Source organism: Protomyctophum parallelum, assembly GCF_964188405.1.
Source record: "Protomyctophum parallelum genome assembly, chromosome: 1".
In the NCBI taxonomy this organism is placed as follows: Eukaryota; Metazoa; Chordata; class Actinopteri; order Myctophiformes; family Myctophidae; genus Protomyctophum; species Protomyctophum parallelum.
Window position 1 is genome coordinate 21307343 of NC_139697.1, and position 21662 is coordinate 21329004.

At 44.1% G+C, this 21662-nt stretch overlaps 1 protein-coding gene across 2 annotated transcripts in view; it reads right to left on the reverse strand.

Annotated features, from left to right (window-relative positions):
• col1a2 (collagen, type I, alpha 2) overlaps positions 1 to 21662 on the reverse strand; it is a 32688-nt gene that overhangs the window by 9131 nt on the left and 1895 nt on the right. Inside the window, exons 3-36 of one of the 2 annotated variants that reach the window (XM_083787117.1) lie at positions 21294 to 21347; positions 19917 to 19961; positions 19626 to 19679; positions 19377 to 19430; positions 19123 to 19176; positions 18849 to 18902; positions 17867 to 17920; positions 17578 to 17622; positions 17291 to 17389; positions 16692 to 16745; positions 15470 to 15568; positions 14189 to 14233; positions 13681 to 13779; positions 10486 to 10539; positions 10258 to 10365; positions 9672 to 9725; positions 9367 to 9465; positions 8872 to 8925; positions 6255 to 6353; positions 6092 to 6145; positions 5934 to 5987; positions 5724 to 5777; positions 5363 to 5416; positions 5012 to 5056; positions 4746 to 4844; positions 4497 to 4604; positions 4137 to 4190; positions 3997 to 4050; positions 2130 to 2183; positions 1943 to 1996; positions 1222 to 1329; positions 869 to 922; positions 703 to 756; positions 124 to 285 (exon numbers count right to left, since the gene is read on the reverse strand). In XM_083787117.1, the coding sequence (XP_083643243.1) occupies positions 124 to 285; positions 703 to 756; positions 869 to 922; positions 1222 to 1329; positions 1943 to 1996; positions 2130 to 2183; positions 3997 to 4050; positions 4137 to 4190; positions 4497 to 4604; positions 4746 to 4844; positions 5012 to 5056; positions 5363 to 5416; positions 5724 to 5777; positions 5934 to 5987; positions 6092 to 6145; positions 6255 to 6353; positions 8872 to 8925; positions 9367 to 9465; positions 9672 to 9725; positions 10258 to 10365; positions 10486 to 10539; positions 13681 to 13779; positions 14189 to 14233; positions 15470 to 15568; positions 16692 to 16745; positions 17291 to 17389; positions 17578 to 17622; positions 17867 to 17920; positions 18849 to 18902; positions 19123 to 19176; positions 19377 to 19430; positions 19626 to 19679; positions 19917 to 19961; positions 21294 to 21296 (2289 nt within the window). In that variant the 5' untranslated portion in view covers positions 21297 to 21347. Of the gene's footprint in view, positions 1 to 123; positions 286 to 702; positions 757 to 868; positions 923 to 1220; positions 1330 to 1942; positions 1997 to 2129; positions 2184 to 3996; positions 4051 to 4136; positions 4191 to 4496; positions 4605 to 4745; positions 4845 to 5011; positions 5057 to 5362; positions 5417 to 5723; positions 5778 to 5933; positions 5988 to 6091; positions 6146 to 6254; positions 6354 to 8871; positions 8926 to 9366; positions 9466 to 9671; positions 9726 to 10257; positions 10366 to 10485; positions 10540 to 13680; positions 13780 to 14188; positions 14234 to 15469; positions 15569 to 16691; positions 16746 to 17290; positions 17390 to 17577; positions 17623 to 17866; positions 17921 to 18848; positions 18903 to 19122; positions 19177 to 19376; positions 19431 to 19625; positions 19680 to 19916; positions 19962 to 21293; positions 21348 to 21662 lie in introns of both variants that reach the window. The other variant, XM_083787118.1, reaches the window with a different exon arrangement.

A 21662-nucleotide genomic window follows, 5' to 3' on the forward strand; every position in this document is an offset into this window, starting at 1 on the left:
GCATACCGTCACATATATATATATATATATATATATATACACACATCAACCACTTCCACAAACTCTCATTGAATGTCTCAGAAGAACAGCTTGATGGTTTGCACTAGTCCGCTGGACACTTACAGATGCGCCACCCTCTCCGCTGGGTCCCTTGTCTCCGGAAAGACCGGCTGGTCCGACCATACCCTGCTCTCCGGAAGGCCCGCCGGGTCCGACGTCACCGCGAAGACCACGAGGACCGTCCTTGCCTTGGGGACCGAGGGGACCGGGAGCACCGACGATACCCTGTGAGAGGGGGCAGAGAGGGATTTGAGTCCCGAATGCAGAGCGTAGTATAGAAACGGATGCATAATAGGGTTGTCCCGATCCCGTCACGTGATCGATCAATGTTCAAATGATCAAGCAAAAGAAACGTGATCGGGGACACCCCTAGTATCAATATTATATCCCTAGCATGATATTAGACTGGGTATAGTCTGTGATTTGGGATATTGTACTATCGTGATATGGCATAAAAAAATATATCGGATCATAATTATTTCTCAGTCTGAATATAATGTGTGAAACGATATGATGGTAAGTCATGAATAAAGAGCGAGGTGTAGCATCATGTCTGTGTTCACATGGGTCATCGTTAAGATGGCAAATTATCCTGAAAGTATATATACTTGAAATATATATACTGAAAGCAATTATACTCACAGCAGGTCCAGGAGTACCAACACGGCCAGCAGCACCAGGGAAACCAGTCAGGCCCTGATATCACAAACACACAAGATTTGTATAATTGAATGTCTAATAATTATGTGGCATAGTGTTAATTATGATTGTATATGCGTATAATACAGTATATTATATGGGTCCTTACAGATGGGCCAGCGTCACCACGGGCACCAGGGGGGCCAGCAGGTCCGGAGGGGCCCTAGAAAAAAGAAAAACACTGTTTAAGAAATTAAGTCACACAACTTGATCAAAATGGACGCCAGTGTTAATGTGGATTGTATCATGTTTAATATCAGATCTTAAGTTATGGTTAGGGTTCCAAAATGTTGTCTATAATGATAACATGTGTCATTAGGCTCTGCTTCTGTTCAATTCAATGCCATTTCTGTGTGTGTGTGTGTGTGTGTGTGTGTGTGTGTGTGTGTGTGTGTGTGTGTGTGTGTGTGTGTGTGTGTGTGTGTGTGTGTGTGTGTGTGTGTGCGTGCGCGTTATACTCACAGCGGGTCCAGACTGTCCAGCGGGTCCAGCAGGTCCGGCGCCGCCAACGTCTCCCTTTCCACCACCAGGTCCGCGCTCTCCTCTGCGTCCAGCCTGACCGTCAGCACCCTGTGGGAGAGGCAGCCAGAGTCTTGGGTCATTAGGGTCTTGTGTGTGTGTGTGTGTGTGTGTGTGTGTGTGTGTGTGTGGTGGGGAGGGATCTACTCTCTGGATGATGCTGAAGGGTCTTCGGTCATGGGTCTTGTGGTGTGTGTGTGTGTGTGTGTGTGCGCGCGCGCGCGCGTGTGTGTGTGTGTGTGTGTGTGTGTGTGTGTGTGTGTGGTGAGGAGGGATCTAGTGTCTGGGAAGCTATAGGATCATCAGCATCGTCCAAACACTGAGTCCCATTTGTGGATGATCGCGGTCATTAAAAAAAAATCTGTCCTTTATTTTTTGCTTTTCTACATTTTGCTTTTAATTATTATTATAGTGCTTTTGTCCCCCAGTAATTTCATGAAGAAATAAATCCCATGAATTCAAAAAACAAATGTTTGAGAAGTAGTGAAAAAAGACGACCTACAGTACAAGCTCACACAACGCTGAGCGAAGCGACGTGTTGTGAGCTTGTGTAGATCTGCTACGGTATTTTCACCAGTTTGGGTCTCACCTATAGGGCATTGGAGCCAATGCCCTATAGGTTGATTATGATATCCTGGTGTCTGGTCATTGGCTAACAACTTACAGGGCTTCCGGCGAATCCAGGAGCTCCAGCAGGTCCACCCTCTCCACGCTCTCCCTGTGGAAGAAAGGCAGTGGTGAAAAAAGTGCTTACATTTAGTAAGTATCAATAAAGTAAAAGTCGTGAATTCAAAATTTACTTCAGCAAAAGTACAAACGTATTGGTATGTGTGTGTGTGTGTGTTACTTACAGAAGGTCCACGAAGACCAGCAGGGCCGGAAGGTCCGAAGGAACCAATCTCTCCCTGGAGAATAAAATAATAAGGATCATCAGAGGATGGAACAACACTAGAACCCGGACCGTTGACGGGATTCATGGAAAAGTAATGATGGAAGAGCAATCGATCGCATTACAATTGAATGATAATTCAATTTGGATGACCATGTATCTCGCCATTGATCCATTTATTCCACAACTACATATCCAATCTACATCTCAATAAAGATGGTCCCTGTACAATTGTAAATAATGGCTTCCTCATTATCTTGTTCACCATTTCTTTCACTGCTACTGCTGTTGCTGCTTGGCCTCTACCACCCCAGCCTCCACCTTTTCTAGTTCAGAGACTTGCATGGCTCAAAGGTTATACTGAAGATCAATGTCTGTATGGCTCCAACGTTGAACTGAAATGCGATGTTTTCCTTTCCACGATGAACTGATCCAATGTCTCGCTTGGGCCCGATCTTGTTTACTCACGGGGGAATGAATGCATTTGCATTCCCTGATTTAGCTTAGCATTCGATCAACAGACTGACAACTGAGACTCGGGCACAGAATGATTCCATAAGATGATAATACTGAGGATAGATGATTCTATCCTCAGTCCAGACAGTAGAAGATGATACTATGGATTCATCTATCCTCAGTCCAGACAGTAGAAGATGATACTATGGAATGATCTATCCTCAGTCCAGACAGTAGAAGATGATACTATGGAATGATCTATCCTCAGTCCAGACAGTAGAAGATGATACTATGGATTCATCTATCCTCAGTCCAGACAGTAGAAGATGATACTATGGATTCATCTATCCTCAGTCCAGACAGTAGAAGATGATACTATGGAATGATCTATCCTCAGTCCAGACAGTAGAAGATGATACTATGGAATGATCTATCCTCAGTCCAGACAGTAGAAGATGATACTATGGATTCATCTATCCTCAGTCCAGACAGTAGAAGATGATACTATGGATTCATCTATCCTCAGTCCAGACAGTAGAAGATGATACTATGGAATGATCTATCCTCAGTCCAGACAGTAGAAGATGATACTATGGATTCATCTATCCTCAGTCCAGACAGTAGAAAGGCATAAGATGGAATCATCTATATCCACAGTCCTCACCCTACCGTCACTTTTGTTTGGCACCATCAACCTAATTCATTGACCACAAATACTTAATTTGTATATTGCAAATTCTTAAATTGCATATGAAACAGAAAAGAGAAATTGCTTAGGGTTAGGAAGTCATTCATGTTGTGTGTCAGAAAATTACAGACCACTTTGTAAAGAAATATTTATAAATGATTGTTTTTCCTTGTCTGTGCAAAATCAATAAAGGGATTTGTAGAAAGAAAAACAAATCTTTGAAATTGTCAAACACTTTCTCTTTCCATTCCCTCACCCCAATTGGTGTAGTACTACAAAACAGCCAGTAGATGGCAGTACTAAGGTTACTGCTTCAGATATTGTGTGTGGGGGAAGGGGGGGGGGGGGGGGGATTTGTGCATTTTTCTAATGAAGGATGAGAGGAATATTCACTCAAGGAAGTCGAGCTATTTCAAAGCTTGGCTCGTTACAAAAATGAGAAATCACGTTTTGATGGTATACACCCTTGCCCCTAATATGGTCCTCATTTGCAGGAGTTTCTCTACCATTTTGGAGGATCTACAGTAGATGCTTAGCCATTTTTAGACCACCACCAAAATTCCCCCCATTGCACTTTCAATGAGATCCCCGAAAAACACGTGTGCTTTTCGGGGATCCGAAAAACACACATGTTTTGATTATTTTCAAGGTGAAGGTGAGTGATATATAAGTAAGGTCTTCTCACCTTGTCACCATTGGCACCAGCAGGTCCAGGGGGTCCACCGGGTCCAGGCATACCCTAGAAAAAGAGATCTTATTGGTACAGTCCAATAATTATTGGATGGAATTACAATGGTTTCTCTGTGCACAATTTAATGAACTTACACGTTGTCCATCTCTTCCATGGTTGCCCTCAGGTCCTCTGTGGCCTCCCTCTCCCTATAGGTGACAGACAGAGAGACAGACAGACAGAGGGACACGGATTAAAATGAGTGTCAAATCTGACAGAACAGAAAGCTAATTGGTCTCCAACTAGAACAGAGAACTAAACCACCCAGAGAATGGGTCTATACTCTGTGTTGCCATCTTTATATAGCATATGTGGGATAAACTCCTGCTTGGAGGAAATGTAGAATGTAGATAGTTACATTATCGTTAAACATCTTGCATTACTTAATTTACAAGACTACACAATTAGAGAACGAAGAAGATTTTTAATTTGAGGACATTTGAGCGGACACATACCTTCTCTCCCTTTCCTCCAGGGGTACCACCAGCTCCACGCTCGCCGGGCATTCCACCGGCACCCTGGTGTCCAGCAGCTCCTGCAGCTCCAGCACCGCCGGGCTCTCCCTGGAAACACAACACGGCAAACATTATGGTTCCTTCTTATACTTCCTTCTGCGCCCATCAAACATGAGCTTCACTGGTTAGTGCTCTGCAGTCTGCAGGTACCAAAACGCCCCTTTATAATCGCCAGGACAATCATCTTACCTTGCCACCATCGGGTCCAGGGGCTCCAGCAGGTCCACGAGCTCCCAAGGATCCCTGAGATCCAGTGGATCCAGCAACACCGGGATTACCACGCTCTCCCTGCACGGACACACACACACACACACGAACATGATTTAACAATGTAAAGAGAGACGCACTATTGTCTCATAATGGTGCATTTATGTGTGCATGGTGCATTTTTATGCGTGATGTATGCATTATGGAATGATGTGATTATGAGACGAAGACAGGTGGATCTATCTTACCTTGCCACCAGCAGGTCCAGAAACACCCTGGTCTCCGGGGACACCCTATAGAGACAAGAGAACAGTTTGTTAGAGACGGAAAAACAACTTAGTATAAATATTAGCTGTGGGAGGTGAAGCAGCAAACAGTCAACGCCAGCATCCTCACTTGCCACATTCACACACCAATGGTGGCAACCACTGGAGGCAATGTGGGGTTCAGTGTCTTGCCCAAATACACTTCGACATGTGGACAGGAGGAGCCAGGATTCGAACCGCCGACCCAGGGATCATTGGACGACCTGCTCTACCTCCTGAGCTACAGCCGCCCTTTGTAAAGCACATGTGTGTGAGAGTGTGCCATATACTCACTCTGTCTCCGGGCTTGCCACCCTCACCAGATGGTCCAGAGGGGCCAGGCAGTCCCTGTAAGATATCAAAGACAAAATCAATAACACTGCGTGCATATCCATACTTACATCAAAGACAAGCATGCTGTGTTATTGTAATTCATCATAATTGGAATATCACTGGCGTTTACTTTTCTTTACTTGGTTAAAGTGAGATAGACGGGTGGCCCGAGAGGCCTGTCTGAGTTCCCTGACTGAATATTCAGAACGTTGTTCCATTTCAACGAATAAACAAAAGTGTTCTCTATCACGATGCAACGTGCTTTTCAATCTGATAGATTAACTATTTTTGATTGAAGAGAAGACAGATAACGTATTCAAACCTGGAAGCCAGGAGCTCCAGCGGATCCCTGCTCTCCCTTCTCACCAGCATTACCCTGAAAGCAGAGAGAGAGAGAGAGAGAGAGGGAGAGAGAGAGGGAGAGAAAAGACCAAAGATTATCACAGGGAAGAATGACAGACGGTTACAGTGTGGTCATCGGTCCCAAGAGGAACTACTCATTAAATGCAAGATTAGAAATTCAAATACTTACCATAAGTCCACCGGCACCACCAGCACCGTTGTTGCCATCAGGGCCAGGGGCTCCCTATATGAAGGCAAGACAGGCGAACAATGACTTATCTGTGACAGGTGGATACATATACATCTATACTAAGCTTTGGTGATAAATGACACTCGACTGGGACTTACTCTCAGTCCAGTGGGGCCAGTGGATCCCTTCTCACCGGGCTTGCCACCCTCACCCTGAAGAGAGAACGAAAGAGAAGAGAGATTAACAGCAAGAACATGCTGTTTGTCTGCTATACTCTCCAACGTCATGGTGTTGTGTAATATCTGTCCTGGATCCACTTACAGAAGGTCCCTTAGGTCCGGGGAATCCAATGTTTCCGGGCTGGCCTCTAGGTCCAGTTGGGCCGGGAGGTCCAGAGCGACCATCTTGTCCAGCAGGACCCTGATTGGGGGAGAAGAGAGAAGTTCCATCATTACATCCCATTGAGGAGTGGTGCATGTATATCTACTATGATGTAGTGTGTGTGTTTTCCCCCTTTATTAACTTTCTTTAACTGTATATGATTTCCTTTTTTCGCCCCATAGAAGTATATATTTGTACGTCTTTAAATGTTCCGAGTGTTTGCTGGTTATATCCTCATACAGTAGCAGCTTCTGTATTGACCTGTACTTTCTTTTGAACTGTACCCATTCTACAAACTGAATACTTATTCAATCAATCAATACATCAATCAATACATCAATAAATCAATCAATCAATCAATCAATCAATCGCATGTAGCTGTAATCCATACTGATGAAGTAGAGATGAATTAACTAGGGCAACTACATGGGAAACTGGCGGCCCGGGGGCCACATGCGGTCCCCCCACCTTCACTTAATGCGGCGGCCTGCACGGCTACGCGTTTTGAACTTGTAGATCGGTTATTTTTGCTATGACAGAAATATGCAATGTGGCCCCCTGGAGTGAGTGTGGAACTATAGTGGCCCTCTGGAGTGAGTGTGGAACTATAGTGGCCCTCTGGAGTGAGTGTAGAACTATAGTGCCCCCCTGGAGTGAGTGTGGAACTATAGTGGCCCTCTGGAGTGAGTGTGGAACTATAGTGGCCCCCTGGAGTGAGTGTGGAACTATAGTGGCCCTCTGGAGTGAGTGTGGAAATATAGTGGCCCTCTGGAGTGAGTGTGGAAATATAGTGGCCCTCTGGATTGAGTGTGGAAATATAGTGGCCCTCTGGAGTGAGTGTGGAACTATAGTGGCCCTCTGGAGTGAGTGTGGAAATATAGTGGCCCTTCTGGAGTGAGTGTGGAAATATAGTGGCCCTCTGGAGTGAGTGTGGAACTATAGTGGCCCTTTGGAGTGAGTGTGAAAATATAGTGGCCCTCTGGAGTGAGTGTGGAAATATAGTGGCCCTCTGGAGTGAGTGTGGAACTATAGTGGCCCTCTGGAGTGAGTGTGGAACTATAGTGGCCCTTTGGAGTGAGTGTGGAACTATAGTGGCCCTTTGGAGTGAGTGTGGAAATATAGTGGCCCTCTGGAGTGAGTGTGGAACTATAGTGGCCCTTTGGAGTGAGTGTGGAACTATAGTGGCCCTTTGGAGTGAGTGTGGAACTATAGTGGCCCTCTGGAGTGAGTGTGGAACTATAGTGGCCCTTTGGAGTGAGTGTGGAACTATAGTGGCCCTTTGGAGTGAGTGTGGAAATATAGTGGCCCTCTGGAGTGAGTGTGGAACTATAGTGGCCCTTTGGAGTGAGTGTGGAACTATAGTGGCCCTTTGGAGTGAGTGTGGAACTATAGTGGCCCTTTGGAGTGAGTGTGGAAATATAGTGGCCCTCTGGAGTGAGTGTGGAAATATAGTGGCCCTCTGGAGTGAGTGTGGAAATATAGTGGCCCTCTGGAGTGAGTGTAGAACTATAGTGGCCCTCTGGAGTGAGTGTGGAAATATAGTGGCCCTCTGGAGTGAGTGTGGAAATATAGTGGCCCTCTGGAGTGAGTGTGGAACTATAGTGGCCCTCTGGAGTGAGTGTGGAAATATAGTGGCCCTTCTGGAGTGAGTGTGGAAATATAGTGGCCCTCTGGAGTGAGTGTGGAACTATAGTGGCCCTTTGGAGTGAGTGTGAAAATATAGTGGCCCTCTGGAGTGAGTGTGGAAATATAGTGGCCCTCTGGAGTGAGTGTGGAACTATAGTGGCCCTCTGGAGTGAGTGTGGAACTATAGTGGCCCTTTGGAGTGAGTGTGGAACTATAGTGGCCCTTTGGAGTGAGTGTGGAAATATAGTGGCCCTCTGGAGTGAGTGTGGAACTATAGTGGCCCTTTGGAGTGAGTGTGGAACTATAGTGGCCCTTTGGAGTGAGTGTGGAACTATAGTGGCCCTCTGGAGTGAGTGTGGAACTATAGTGGCCCTTTGGAGTGAGTGTGGAACTATAGTGGCCCTTTGGAGTGAGTGTGGAAATATAGTGCCCCTCTGGAGTGAGTGTGGAACTATAGTGGCCCTTTGGAGTGAGTGTGGAACTATAGTGGCCCTTTGGAGTGAGTGTGGAACTATAGTGGCCCTTTGGAGTGAGTGTGGAAATATAGTGGCCCTCTGGAGTGAGTGTGGAAATATAGTGGCCCTCTGGAGTGAGTGTGGAAATATAGTGGCCCTCTGGAGTGAGTGTAGAACTATAGTGGCCCTCTGGAGTGAGTGTGGAAATATAGTGGCCCTCTGGAGTGAGTGTGGAAATATAGTGGCCCTCTGGAGTGAGTGTGGAAATATAGTGGCCCTCTGGAGTGAGTGTAGAACTATAGTGGCCCTCTGGAGTGAGTGTGGAACTATAGTGGCCCTCTGGAGTGAGTGTGGAACTATAGTGGCCCTCTGGAGTGAGTGTGGAAATATAGTGGCCCTTTGGAGTGAGTGTGGAACTATAGTGGCCCTCTCCATTGTCAAAGTTGCCCACCTCTGAACTAGGGTGTACTACTCACCAAAGGTCCCTCCTTGCCTGGGGGTCCACCGCTTCCAGCGCTGCCTGGGAGACCCTGTAAAGATAAAATATTCATCAGTGATTCATCTTCTTGAAAATACTGTGATGATGTCACTTCTGAGCGGTGCACACCGCTCCAACGAAGGACAACGTGTGTCCCCATGTACCATCTGTGCCAGCACTTCTTTCCACAAATCTTTGCATCAAGTCACTTAAGGTGGCCGGTCAACGCAATTAATATTAACACACCTGTTAACACACCTGTTTTCACTCTAGACAAATTAGCTTTGCAGAAAATAGCTGATGTACAAGATCACAACGTGTCGAGTTGCAACGTGCTGTGAGCTTGTACATCTGCTATTTGTGCCAAATCTTGGCCCCAGAATAGGGATGCTATGCTAGGGTTCAAGTTCTTAATGACTCACTACATTGACAGAGAAAACGGAAAACATGCCAAAACAAAATGAAACAAAAACAATACAAAACAATAACTCACTCTGGGGCCAGTCAGACCGGGCTCACCAGCACGACCGGCATCTCCGGGGGGTCCACGAGCACCACCGGCACCAGAGGCACCACGGGGTCCGGGCATACCCTAAAGGAGAGAGAGAGAGAGAGAGAGAGCAGGTATCAACAGGTGTATGTTAAAACAGCTTTGAACTTTTACCAGATGTGTTCACCCTCATGATGATTACAGTGTCTACAGTGACTACTTAACAGTATATGGCCATTTAGGTATTTTAGATTAAGATGTTTAACCTATTGGAGGCACACGTATTCTCTTAGTTTATGTTTACTCACAATGGGGCCTGATCTTCCCTCGGGTCCGGGCATACCACGGCTTCCGCCAGCACCCTGTGGGGGAGAGAGACACACACACACACACACACACACACACACACACACACACACACACACACACACACACACACACACACACACACACACACACACACACACACACACACACACACACACACACACACACACACACACACACACACACACACACACATGCGCACACACACACATGCGCACACACACACACACACACATTAGTAGATATTTATCAAAATGTACTTAAAGTACCAAAGGTAGATGCAGAATGTCCCGTTTCAGAAGTTTTCAAATGTATAAAAGTGCAAAAGTGCACAATGCGTCGCATCTTGTAGATGGGCTATTGTCAAATATGATATGTGCTGTATATACTGTATAGGGCTGAAGTGTGAAATGAATATATATTATTGTACAACACAATACAAAGTAACTAGTAACTGAATAATTGTAGTGGAGTAAGAGTAAAATATATTCCTCTGAGATGAAAATTGGAAATACTAATAAAGTGAAAATATGACAAAAATGTTACTATGTCAAAAATTTTACTCACTCTAGCTCCACGGAGTCCAGCAGGGCCGGTGGCACCGAGCTCACCAGTGGGTCCTCGCTTACCCTCCTCACCCTGAGGTCCGGGGGTTCCCTGAGGTCCGGAGTGTCCCTGAGCAAGACAATAGAAAGGTGTTTTTTTATTCATATGAAAAAAAACATTTTTGGTTTACGTTGTATTGTAACAAAAATTAATACATGAATTATGTTTTGGAACCAGGTTCAAACTTACGGGCTCTCCCTTGACACCACCATCTCCCTTGACACCAGCTGCACCGGGATCTCCCTGAATTGGATAAAGAAATGAAAAGGCGTCAGAACCGTCGATGAGAGGTGAATGGATTAAAAGAGTGAGGAGATGGAGACGCAGAACCGGCCGTCGGAGTGCATGCGGTTCTGTTTGTTGTGTGCTGCTGAAGCTTCTCCGTGTACAAGCAATACCACCATTCAATTGTTATTTATTATTATATTTTCATTTAGCTTATTGATATCCTTAGGTACTGTTTCTACTATTGCTGTATATACTGTTTCTACTACGTTATTAAAATATTTTTCTATCCTGAATACATTGCACACTGCTGTTGTACGGCCATTACGATATGTTGGACACATTAGCGACGCGCTGTGCGCTGTAATGTGCATAGTGAGTGAGTGGTCTTAATGATCAGATCCTTCTGTGTCATTTAGGACATTTACAACTGAAACCCTCCTGCAGGATCAATAAAGTGCAATGTATAGTCAGGGACAGGGTTCGATTTGTTAAAAAAAAAACAACAACAGGGGGACATTTTCTTAACTGCTTAAAGGAGAGTTCCGCACAACCCGTTTTCTTTACTGAATTCTGATGATAGTGTATGTATGAACCCCTGTTAGTGTCGAAGAAAATGAAAAAATAAAACGCATACAGGGTGCTGCGGCTTTAAGAAATGTAGACGGTCTCAAACCGGTCAACCGACGTTGAGCGTAAACAGGAAGTGACAGAGCCACGACCATAGACATATATAAAGGCTAGATGCCTCAAGGCGGAGTCTCTGACGTAGTTCACCCGGCGGCCATCTTGCTGAGGGGCTACAGTATACAGTATGTTCTATGGCAGCTCAAACTAAAACAGTCATAACTCGCTCAAATCTTGACGGATTTACAAACGGGGTTGGTTTATTACAAACGCTATCAACGTGGCTATGATTCAGTACGCTTTTATATGAACGTTGTATAAAAGCAACTATGCGGACGTCTCTGACGTTTATAACAAACCAAACCGTTTGAAAACCGGTTGAAAATTGAGCAAGTTATGGTTATTTAAAAAGTACATGCCCCATAGACAATTAGACACAATGTTATGCTACCCCGAAGTAAGATGACCGTCACGTAGCAACGTCGCTCTCCATTGGCCAGAGCGCGGGTAAGCCATCTAGCCTTTCTTATATATACCTATGGCCACAACAACAACAACAGAAAAATAATATTTTTTTGCTAATTTTCCAGTGATCAATGGAACATGAAGATGCAAAGATGCATCCGACGTTTGTGGCTGGCTGGAAAAGCTACAAACAAAGCTACAAAACGTCGAGCTGGTTTCAAATTCAGAGACAAAGATACACAGCTGCTACAAATACACTGTGTACGTAGCATCTTTGTATGTTTTGCAATTTGCCCGTGTGAACGCAGCATAAGGTTTACTGGGCAGTGCCCAGGGATCACGTAGGGGTGGTCAGTGTCTTCCACATGACACTGAGAGGAGACTTCTGATTCCCAGCTGACCTCCTCATGTGACACTGCTTCGCTAGAACATAATAATCTGATCTACAAATGCAAGTGTGCGCACGTGAGTGTGTGTCTATGGGTGTGCCTCAGGTCCTTTATATAAAAGAACCTCATTTCCCCTCACTTGCATCCTTTCCGTGTGCCAACTTAAGTCCCTCCCACGAGGATGCACAGGGGAGGAAACCATGCAGGCAAGGAGAGAGGAAACGACGAAATGTTTGTTCGGAGGAGTGGGAGGTGGATTCCTCCGAAGCGTCATATTAAGTGACGTCCGTTCGACAACAAGCTGACGCTTGATGTAGGGGTCAGCTTGAAGGGCAGGGTGATCACATGTCATGTGAGTGATTCTCAAACCTTTTCATGTCAAGCACCCCCACATTGACACTTATCAGTCCGGAGACCCCCATTTGAAAAGATATGCCAGGGACCCCCATAAGAGAAGATTTGTATGGCTCTAGCAGTGATCTTCAACTATTTTCATTACAAGGACCCCCCCAGTTTGACATGCATTAGCCTGTGGAATCCCATGCATGCAATGGCCTTTCTATCTCTGACTGGGACCCCAATGTATATTGTAAAATCAATGTTAATCGAGTGTACACATGGAACCAGATGGATCCTAACGGGTTCATTTGATTCCATTTGTACTCTCTCTGAGTTACACGCCCATAAGGGTCCATTTGGTTCCCAACTATATGTATCATTTAGCTGGGGAGTGGGATAGTGGGGACTTTGAGAACCACTGCTGTACAACAGCTTGGAAAGTCTTCCTGGTGGGATAGGTTTCCTTTCCCAGAGATCCCCAGTGATGCCTCCTTATATACAGTAGCCTTGGATCCGTGTATATCTATGACAGTCTTGAGGACTTTCCCCAAATAGTGTTTCAGTTCTGTGTGTAAGCCTCGTACATCTTTCCTTGTGCTTTTATACCCAAAGCCATGGATGTTACCATACAGGCTCTTTGCGTTCTGAATTATTCCACATTTGAAGCCACTCCTTTTACCCTTTCCAGGCAAAAACTACAAATTGACGATGCTGTTTCCGTAGGTCGATCTAGCATGAAACTATCATGAAAGACGCTAATCTGCTAGCCGGAGCCTCACGTTCAATTTCTATTGAACTCCTAACATCGTGCCTCACCTCATATCACCTCATCTGCGCCTCAATTTTGGAGATAAACGCTGCTAAAGATTGCGGCCATTACGGGACTCTATGGTTCCGTTACCAAAACCGTCATATAGATACACAAAATGTCAGAACCGATAAAATAAATATATGACAGTCTAGATCCTATAGGCTATACGTGCCAATCCTAATTCCTTCGAGCGGGGGAATAAGAGACAATGACAGACTGACGTCTGCGTTCAGTTTGAGTGCGGATGGAGGAGCTATAGGACAGAGTATAGTGTCATTAACCCATTTTGGTGTTAGCATCATGTCGTGCTTTAGCTATTGAAAAATAGCAGATCTACAAGCTCATAGCGCGCCACAGAGTGGCGTGCTACGAGCTTGTAGGTCTGCTATTTTTGAAAAATCGAAGAGCGACTGACGTAGAAGACATTTTTTAGAATCTGATCTCAGGTCAGAATGGAAAACTGTCAGGATGTAGAAGACATTTTTAGAATCTGATCTCAGGTCAGAATGGGTTAACGTGTGTACTCACAGCAAGGCCTCTTGGTCCAGCGGATCCCTGAGGTCCCTGGGGTCCAGGTCCTCCTCGGCCTCCGGGGAAGCCGGGGGCTCCAGCAACTCCGGGGGTACCCTATAGAAGACAAGAAGTGCAATTAGACATCAACTTGAACTTGAAAATGTCCTCACATGTCAGGGTGTTCAATGTTACAGTGTTAATTGGCTCCTTTCTCTACAAAAGGTATAGTTTTGGGTGGATTAAATGACAATCGCTGTTAAACATCTGATTGTTTACTTCCTGATTCTCGGTTTCCAGCCAAAACGGCTTTCAATCTATATAAGAGCCTTGCCCATTGAGATGTGTGGCAAGAGTGTGTGTGTGTGTGTGTGTGTGTGTGTGTGTGTGTGTGTGTGTGTGTGTGTGTGTGTGTGTGCGTGTGTGTGTTATTTGCACGTGCGTTTGGTAGGGGCACTTTATTTGCTGAGGTCCATGAATCTGGTTTACTAAATGACCTTTGACCCCCGGTGAACTGTATACTTACAGCGGATCCCTTGGCTCCGTTCAGACCGTTGGCTCCAGGGTTGCCCTGCAGGAGGCGCAATGGGAACATAACAGAGTGTGACAAAACAAACAACATTAAACCACTTTCAAAAAATTCGTCGTTATACATTTATATCATATTATTGTCTTGGAAAAGTGTATTTCTCTGCCATTTGTGCAGTCTGTACACTGATTATTACAGTATGACTATTACCAACATGGGCTAAATCCTATCCTAATCCTAAATCCTATTCAACCAAGCTACATATAGAAATAACATAAACTATTATGAAACGGTATTAATATCTTATACTTATGCATATACTGTATGTCCAACATTCCGGAAATAGAACTGAACTGAACTGAATATCTCAATCTGTATATAATCTACATCAGATGATATTACATGGGACAGTATAGTATGTATAATGTTCCCCTCTTTTGTCACCTGACAATCTGATCCATAGAAAAAAGAACCGACTGGATTCCAACTGATTGACTAAAACAAAACACACGAGTTTCACTCATGGTACATGCAAGTTCTGTCAGGGAAGTAACTCCTGCTGCTGGCCCACCATTGGTAGATCTCACCACCATGCTTCAATTCTCAACCAATCACCAATCACAATCACTTCATAACAGAGCACCCTATATAAATGGGGAAGTTGCGTTGCTATTTTGCTCCTGGCTGCTGCCTTCTGCTGTCTGTGCTGCTGTCTTGTTCCACCACCCCAGCTACCACCTGCCATTTTGGGTCAACGTTTATATACTCTTTGGATTCGGAGTCCCTATTGGTAGGGATCCAATTAATCGCGTAAACAAAATAAATATATTGCTCATTTTATATTCAATGAATATATTTGACCCATTCGTAAGTCTGTCCTGACTGAAATACAATAAGTTGGAATCAACTCAGGGCCAGGAGCTGGGCAACATATTGATATAATATAACTAAAGTGATATGAGACTAGATATCGATCGACATAATACAGCATATCATAACATGATGATATTATAGCTTGAATGTTGTCTTTTCCTGATCTTAAATGTTACAGTAACATGAATATAATTTTCTGATCTCATTCGAGCAGAGTGCCTCTACCGGTTTTGTCATCATATCATCGTTTATGTGTGAAAATAAACATCGTCTGAAATATCATCATAATATGGATAAAGACAGTGATATTTCTTTCAACATCTCCCAGCCTTACCGGGGCCAGCGTGCATACAGTACTGTCAGAATAATGCCATGCTCATGAGCCACATCGGCTGTTACACTTACAGTGGGACCGACGGGTCCAACGGCGCCATTGTTTCCAGGCTCTCCTCTAGATCCCTGAGGGCCGGATGGGCCGGAAGATCCAGCACCGCCAATCTCTCCCTGTCACGGAGCAGAAACATCCACGGTCACACACGGTTACCATCGTCAATATTAGCCTGCTGGGCTGGCTAACACTGCACTGCACTGCAACAAAGGCAGCACTGGATATACAACCCTGTAATGTGCTGATATATGAATATAATCCCTCTGTGATATAACTGTAACAATGTAGATGACACTCATCATCAACTGAAAACTGCAAAGACTAAAGACTAATCATTGTGTGTATTCCTGCACTATAGCTGCATCGAGTGATCTCGGTACATAGACATTGATTTATTGGAGATTATGACTTTCAATTGTACATACATTTTGTTTTGATTGTGTTGTTCCACTTTTGTAAACGTATGTTTTCTCATGCCTCTGCCTTAAGCCTGGTGTATGCTTCTTGGGGTCTGTGCGGCCTTGCCAGTGCGTCATGGTCTCTGTGAGTGGACTCGAGGCCATCGCGCAGGCTGTGATTGTGCCATATTGCCACAGATTATGTCTATACCATAATATAATAGTCTGCATGAAGCATGAATGTGGTCCAACTCTGTCAATTGACAGTGACAGTCTAGCTATCTAGCTAGTTACTGTAGCTATTCCCTTGGGGATACTACTGTATACAATGAGCAAAACGGAACAATACAGACAATTTAAGTAACATGTCTTGATTTGGAATTAACTATTGACCTCAATAAATCATCAAGACATAATATGTCTTTTGTCAATGTTAACATTTCAAATATTATTATTTTTGTATCTTTTGACCATGTGTGTATTAGTATTCTCAGTGGTAGGCTTGGCAACGTTGGCACCACTGCAAATGATCGACCATTTCTAAGTGAATGAGCATAAAATCATGTTGACAATTCCTTTTTTTGAGCCCCTCCTATGCACATCTTAGTGTGTATGTGTGTCTGTCCGTTTGTGCACGGAATGTGCTCAGCTGATTGGCTGAGCACGGAATGTGATGTATGATGTTGATGTATGATTTTTCTAAATTATGAATATTATGTCATTCGTTTAGGACATATACTGTATATGGCAGTGTAAGCGGTCTGCTTTTGTGATCTCAAACTTAATATTAACACCATTCCCAAAAGGAAGGAAAGGCCACCAGAAGTGACATCACACTTACCTTGGGGCCGGGGGATCCAGGGAAACCTGGGGGGCCAGCAGCACCAAGAGGACCCTGGGAGAAAGAAGGTCAATGTCGTTAAGAGGTCTAGATCGTGGCTGTCATAGTTCACATGAGGGTCAATGGTTATAATTCTTATCTTAGCCACTCTCATTTTAGCACGTGCTTTAGCATGCTAGGTGGTGTCTCTCATGGGAGTCGTGGCCCAAGTTCGCTTGAGACGGCACCCCCTCCGTCGCGGTCTAAAACTGTACTTTATCCCCTACTACTAGTGGGAGGGAGGCGTGACCATTTACTCAGACGCGATGAAGGCGATTCCGCACTGTATATTCTGACCTGGTTGTAGTTGTAATATTCGCCGTTTGTTTAGATTTTTGGTGAGAAAAAAAACAAAACCTGAAAACACCTGGGGCTACAGTTTTGGGACTATGGATACAATTAGCAATCTTCAAAGGTAAAACACAGACCTAGGCCTCATGAACATCCACCAATGAGGACTACTTCCTTGGTGGAATCAGTGAACGAGAAACGGATGCTTTATCTTATCTCTACGTTAAAGATAGAGGTGGAGTGTCAGGCTTAAGGGACGTGGTACTCACAGCAGGTCCAGCGGGTCCAACGTTGCCATCAGCGCCACGAGCACCAGCGGGGCCAGCAGGGCCAGCACGACCTCTCTCGCCGTTAAGACCGCGAGGGCCCTAGAGGAGAGAACATATGGAAGAAAACATGAAGTGTCTGGTGGTAAACAAAGGAAGGAACGATCAGCTAATGAAATGTAGCGTTGTACATCAAGTGTCTGGTGGTAGGAATGATCAACTAGTGTCTAATGAAAGCTGCGACAAAGATATATATGTACAGATATATAGCTGTTACTAATAATACTTACAGCAAGTCCAGGAGTTCCAGAAGCACCATGGGCACCGGTCTCACCCTACAGGAGATGCAGGACAGAGTGAGTTAGGGTGACGACCAGGTGTCATAGATTGAGTTGCTTATGGCTAATTATGTCGTCAACATCCACATGAATGTTATCATCATCGATATTTCCGATCTGAACATGCACTGATCTATAATTTCTCTCCAGAATGAATGTATCATGTTTCATGAAACCTTTTCACAGTTTTTAACTAATTGGATGACTTGGATATGAGGATAGAGTATCTTTGATATCTTACCTTGACTCCAGCTGCGCCAGGCTCCCCCTTGCGTCCATCCAGACCAGTGTAACCCTGGAACACACATTTGAGTCGTTTGAGAATGCTGTAGCTAAACTAAAAACACAGCCTACAAGCATGGTGGGGAAACAGGCTCTTTGGACTACAACTCCCAATTGGATAATCCATGCTCTCAAGGTGGGTTGATCTTGAGTTCCCATTCATTGCGTTTTGTTTTCTTTTTGATTTCCTTAATGTCCACCAATGCTTTTATAGTGTCTATTTTTCTCTCCATATCACTAAGCACTTTCTTTCTGTATAAAAAGAAAATGCTTGCCATTTTATAATTGTCATTATAACTATCACAATAAATAGGAAAAACCATTGGTCTCGTGGGAGGCACATTACTGCCAGTCCTGGTGGAAAGAAGGTGTCCTCAAATGTCAGATAATCTGTTGATAATCTGGCGCTGTTTCCAATAAAAGGTTTTCTGAAATAATCCACTGGACACATTCATGTCCAAGGGCTTAATTTTTCCAACACAAATATGGAAAAGTGCCAAATTATTATGTATAATAACTATTAATTAAGCGAGGGGAAACAAATTATGACAATTGTCCTTTCAGTCAATTTAGAGGGTGAGAATCAATTACGTTTATGTAAAATGCCAAATTATTATTCCCATATATTAAATCCAAAGGCTATGATAGGAATGATAATTAAAATGCAATGTGGAGTCACGGAGCTGGGTCCTTAACCGCCATCAGGAAACAGGAAGTAGGAAGAGCACAGGAAGTTTGGTACTGGAAGTGCATAGTCCACAGTTCTTTAGCTTGTCCAGGCGGTGTTGTCCACAGCAAAACAATAATGATATACTGTATATACAGTATAGAACAGATGACTCTCCTCCTCCATTTTAGACAATGTTATCTGTGCTAAGGAGTACAGTACAGAGCAGGTGTCCTGAGGTCACTCAGGGCAGAGAGGTCAACGCAACACTCACTCTGTGTCCCTTCATTCCGGGAAGTCCTGGGGTTCCGGGGAATCCACGAGCGCCCTGCAGAGGATCGGATCACAAAGAGATGTTTGACACGACTAGTACTATAGGACAAACCCTGTGTTGGTACTAGGCATCAATCTGTCTATCCAAGAGATGCATATCAAACCAAATGCTATGCTGTTTTGTGACGTCAGGTTAAGTGGCTGATTTGTCTTTTTGTCAGGTTTGCGTTTTGATAAGCACAATGTTTGGGGTCCTTCAGTGACTTATCACTCACCTGAGAGCCGGGGGTACCTCTATCACCGGGTTTGCCAGGTCTGCCGTTGTTGCCCTGTAATTGCCAAGAGACACCATTTTAACAGTGTGACATTAGTGTAGACTAGTATAAAAAACCACCAACTGTCTCAGAAGGTATATACTGTAACAGAGGAAAGGTTTGTCTGAAAAACGGCTAAAGACTTTGAACTGAAGAACTGAGGGGACAAAGTGTGGGACATGATGAAACGGTGACAGAACAACAAGGATACTTACATCCTCACCAGCCTTGCCAGATGGTCCTGGGGGTCCACGAGCACCAACGGGGCCCTTTTGGGGGAGGAAAAACAAATTGCTTGAATTCTCTCTCACAGATTACAAATCAAAATGCATTGAGGAATGTACATGTACAGTACAATCCCCTCAATGCTTCGCCATCCTAAACTAACATGCGAAGCTAACATCCGTATCAGTTCCAAGGTAAAGCAGAAATGGTTATAACGACATATAGGAGGATGATCTTACAGACTGTCCAGGCTCTCCGGGCTCTCCAGCATGTCCTGTGTGTCCCTGAGGTCCCTGTTTAGGAGCAAGAGACACATACAGTCGATCAGTCACGACATAGAAAACAGAATGGGACATGGATTTGTGTTTGTTTGTTTGTGTGTGTTTGTGTGTGCATGTGCGTGTGTGTGTGTGTGTGTGTGTGTGTGTGTGTGTGTGTGTGTGTGTGTGTGTGTGTGTGTGTGTGTGTGTGTGTGTGTGTGTGTGTGTGTGTGTGTGTGTGTGTGTGTGTGTGTGTGTGTGTGTACTTACAGGGGCTCCAGGAGGTCCGGAGGGGCCTCTAGATCCCATCAGTCCCTATGGAGAAACACAACATTTCAAGGTTCAAGGTGTTTATTGCCAAATATACAGTACATAATCTTGTTGCAGCAGAGAAATTGTTAATATAATTAATAAACCAACCGGTTATTCGATCAAGCAACCAATCAAGCAAGTTAAGCAACCAATCAATAAATCAATCAATCAATCAATCAATCAATCAATCAATCAATCAATCAATCAAACAAACGTTGAATATATCCTAAATCATATTCACAATATCAGGAGTGACAGGTGGCATAAATCAGTATCATAGTGTGTACATGTGCGATCATGAGGCTCTTTGTCGACTAGGAAAGGTAAACCAGAACCTTCCATAACCTGAAACCTTTCAGAACTGTGACGTTATGTGACTGTTTTTTTGTTGTATATGTTTCCATAAACAAATAACCACCCCTGAAGGGAAAGATAGCCTATACGTCATAATAAAACTGGGGGGGTGACAGCTTTATAGACAATTTCTACCTGTGAGTCTGGACTCCTTCGTTAGAAAGCTCATCTGTAGGCATATACACATCAAAGCCCTATAGGTACATCTCCTATGTCCAGCTTTGGTGGGTGTGCATAAACTTTGTCCTAAACATTAACCCATTTAGACCCGAGTTAAAAACATTCACTTTGAAAGAATATATATTCAAAAATAGCAGACCAACAAGCTCATAGCGCGCCACTCGGTGGCACGCTATGAGCTTGTAGATCTGCTATTTTTCAATAGCTAAATTATAACATAATGTTAAATGCCATTTACAATGAATGGACAATGTTGAGTGTTTGTGTAAACACAAACATTGCGCGACACAAACATTGATGGCGAAGGTGAGGCGCAAATTGTGATTGGCCGGAATGAGATGATGTACGATCGATGATAAGAGCGCCCCTCACTTCACACGGGTGTGATTTTTACCCCCCTCCTACATACAGCTTTTGTCCGTCTCGATATTTGCCATTGACGATGAAAGGAGAAATTAGGTCAAGATTAATGTCCGTCAAATATGACGTAAATATGTGGCAACACAAACATTAAATGCCATTGACAATGAAGGGAACATTTACACGTCGTATGTAGACGAGCAAATCGGCGAACCGATCACATACATTCAGTCGTTCATGAGATGATGTATAATAAGAGCGCCCCTCACTTCACAGTTCACACGGGTGTGATTTCTAAACTCTCGGGAGTGAAACTAACACTAAGGATTTTGCAGTATACACCGGTATTTGATGGAAGAGTAATACTGCTGTGTGTGTGTGTGTGTGTGTGTGTGTGTGTGTGTGTGTGTGTGTGTGTGTGTGTGTGTGTGTGATCCTCACCATTGGTCCTGGGCTTTCAGGTGCTTTGGAACCATCGTACTGAGCAGCAAAGTTCTGTTGGGACAAAACAAAAAATACATAAGTAAAATACACAGTAATTACTAGATGTTGTACTATAATACCCAACTACTGTTGCTTAGAAAACACGTGTTTACTTGTAGATTATTAATTGGTCATTTCCAGTTATGAATGGATATTTAAGTAGCGCCCCCGATTATGTTAAAATGTCTTAACCCTTCATCCACATATCTGTGATGACTCTATATAGGCATATAGCTTAACAGTTGATATAACTTCCACGTTTAGCTAATTATTAATGTCTGCAATAATCTGCTATAAAATGGCCTTTTTTCCAACCTTGCCAGTTTG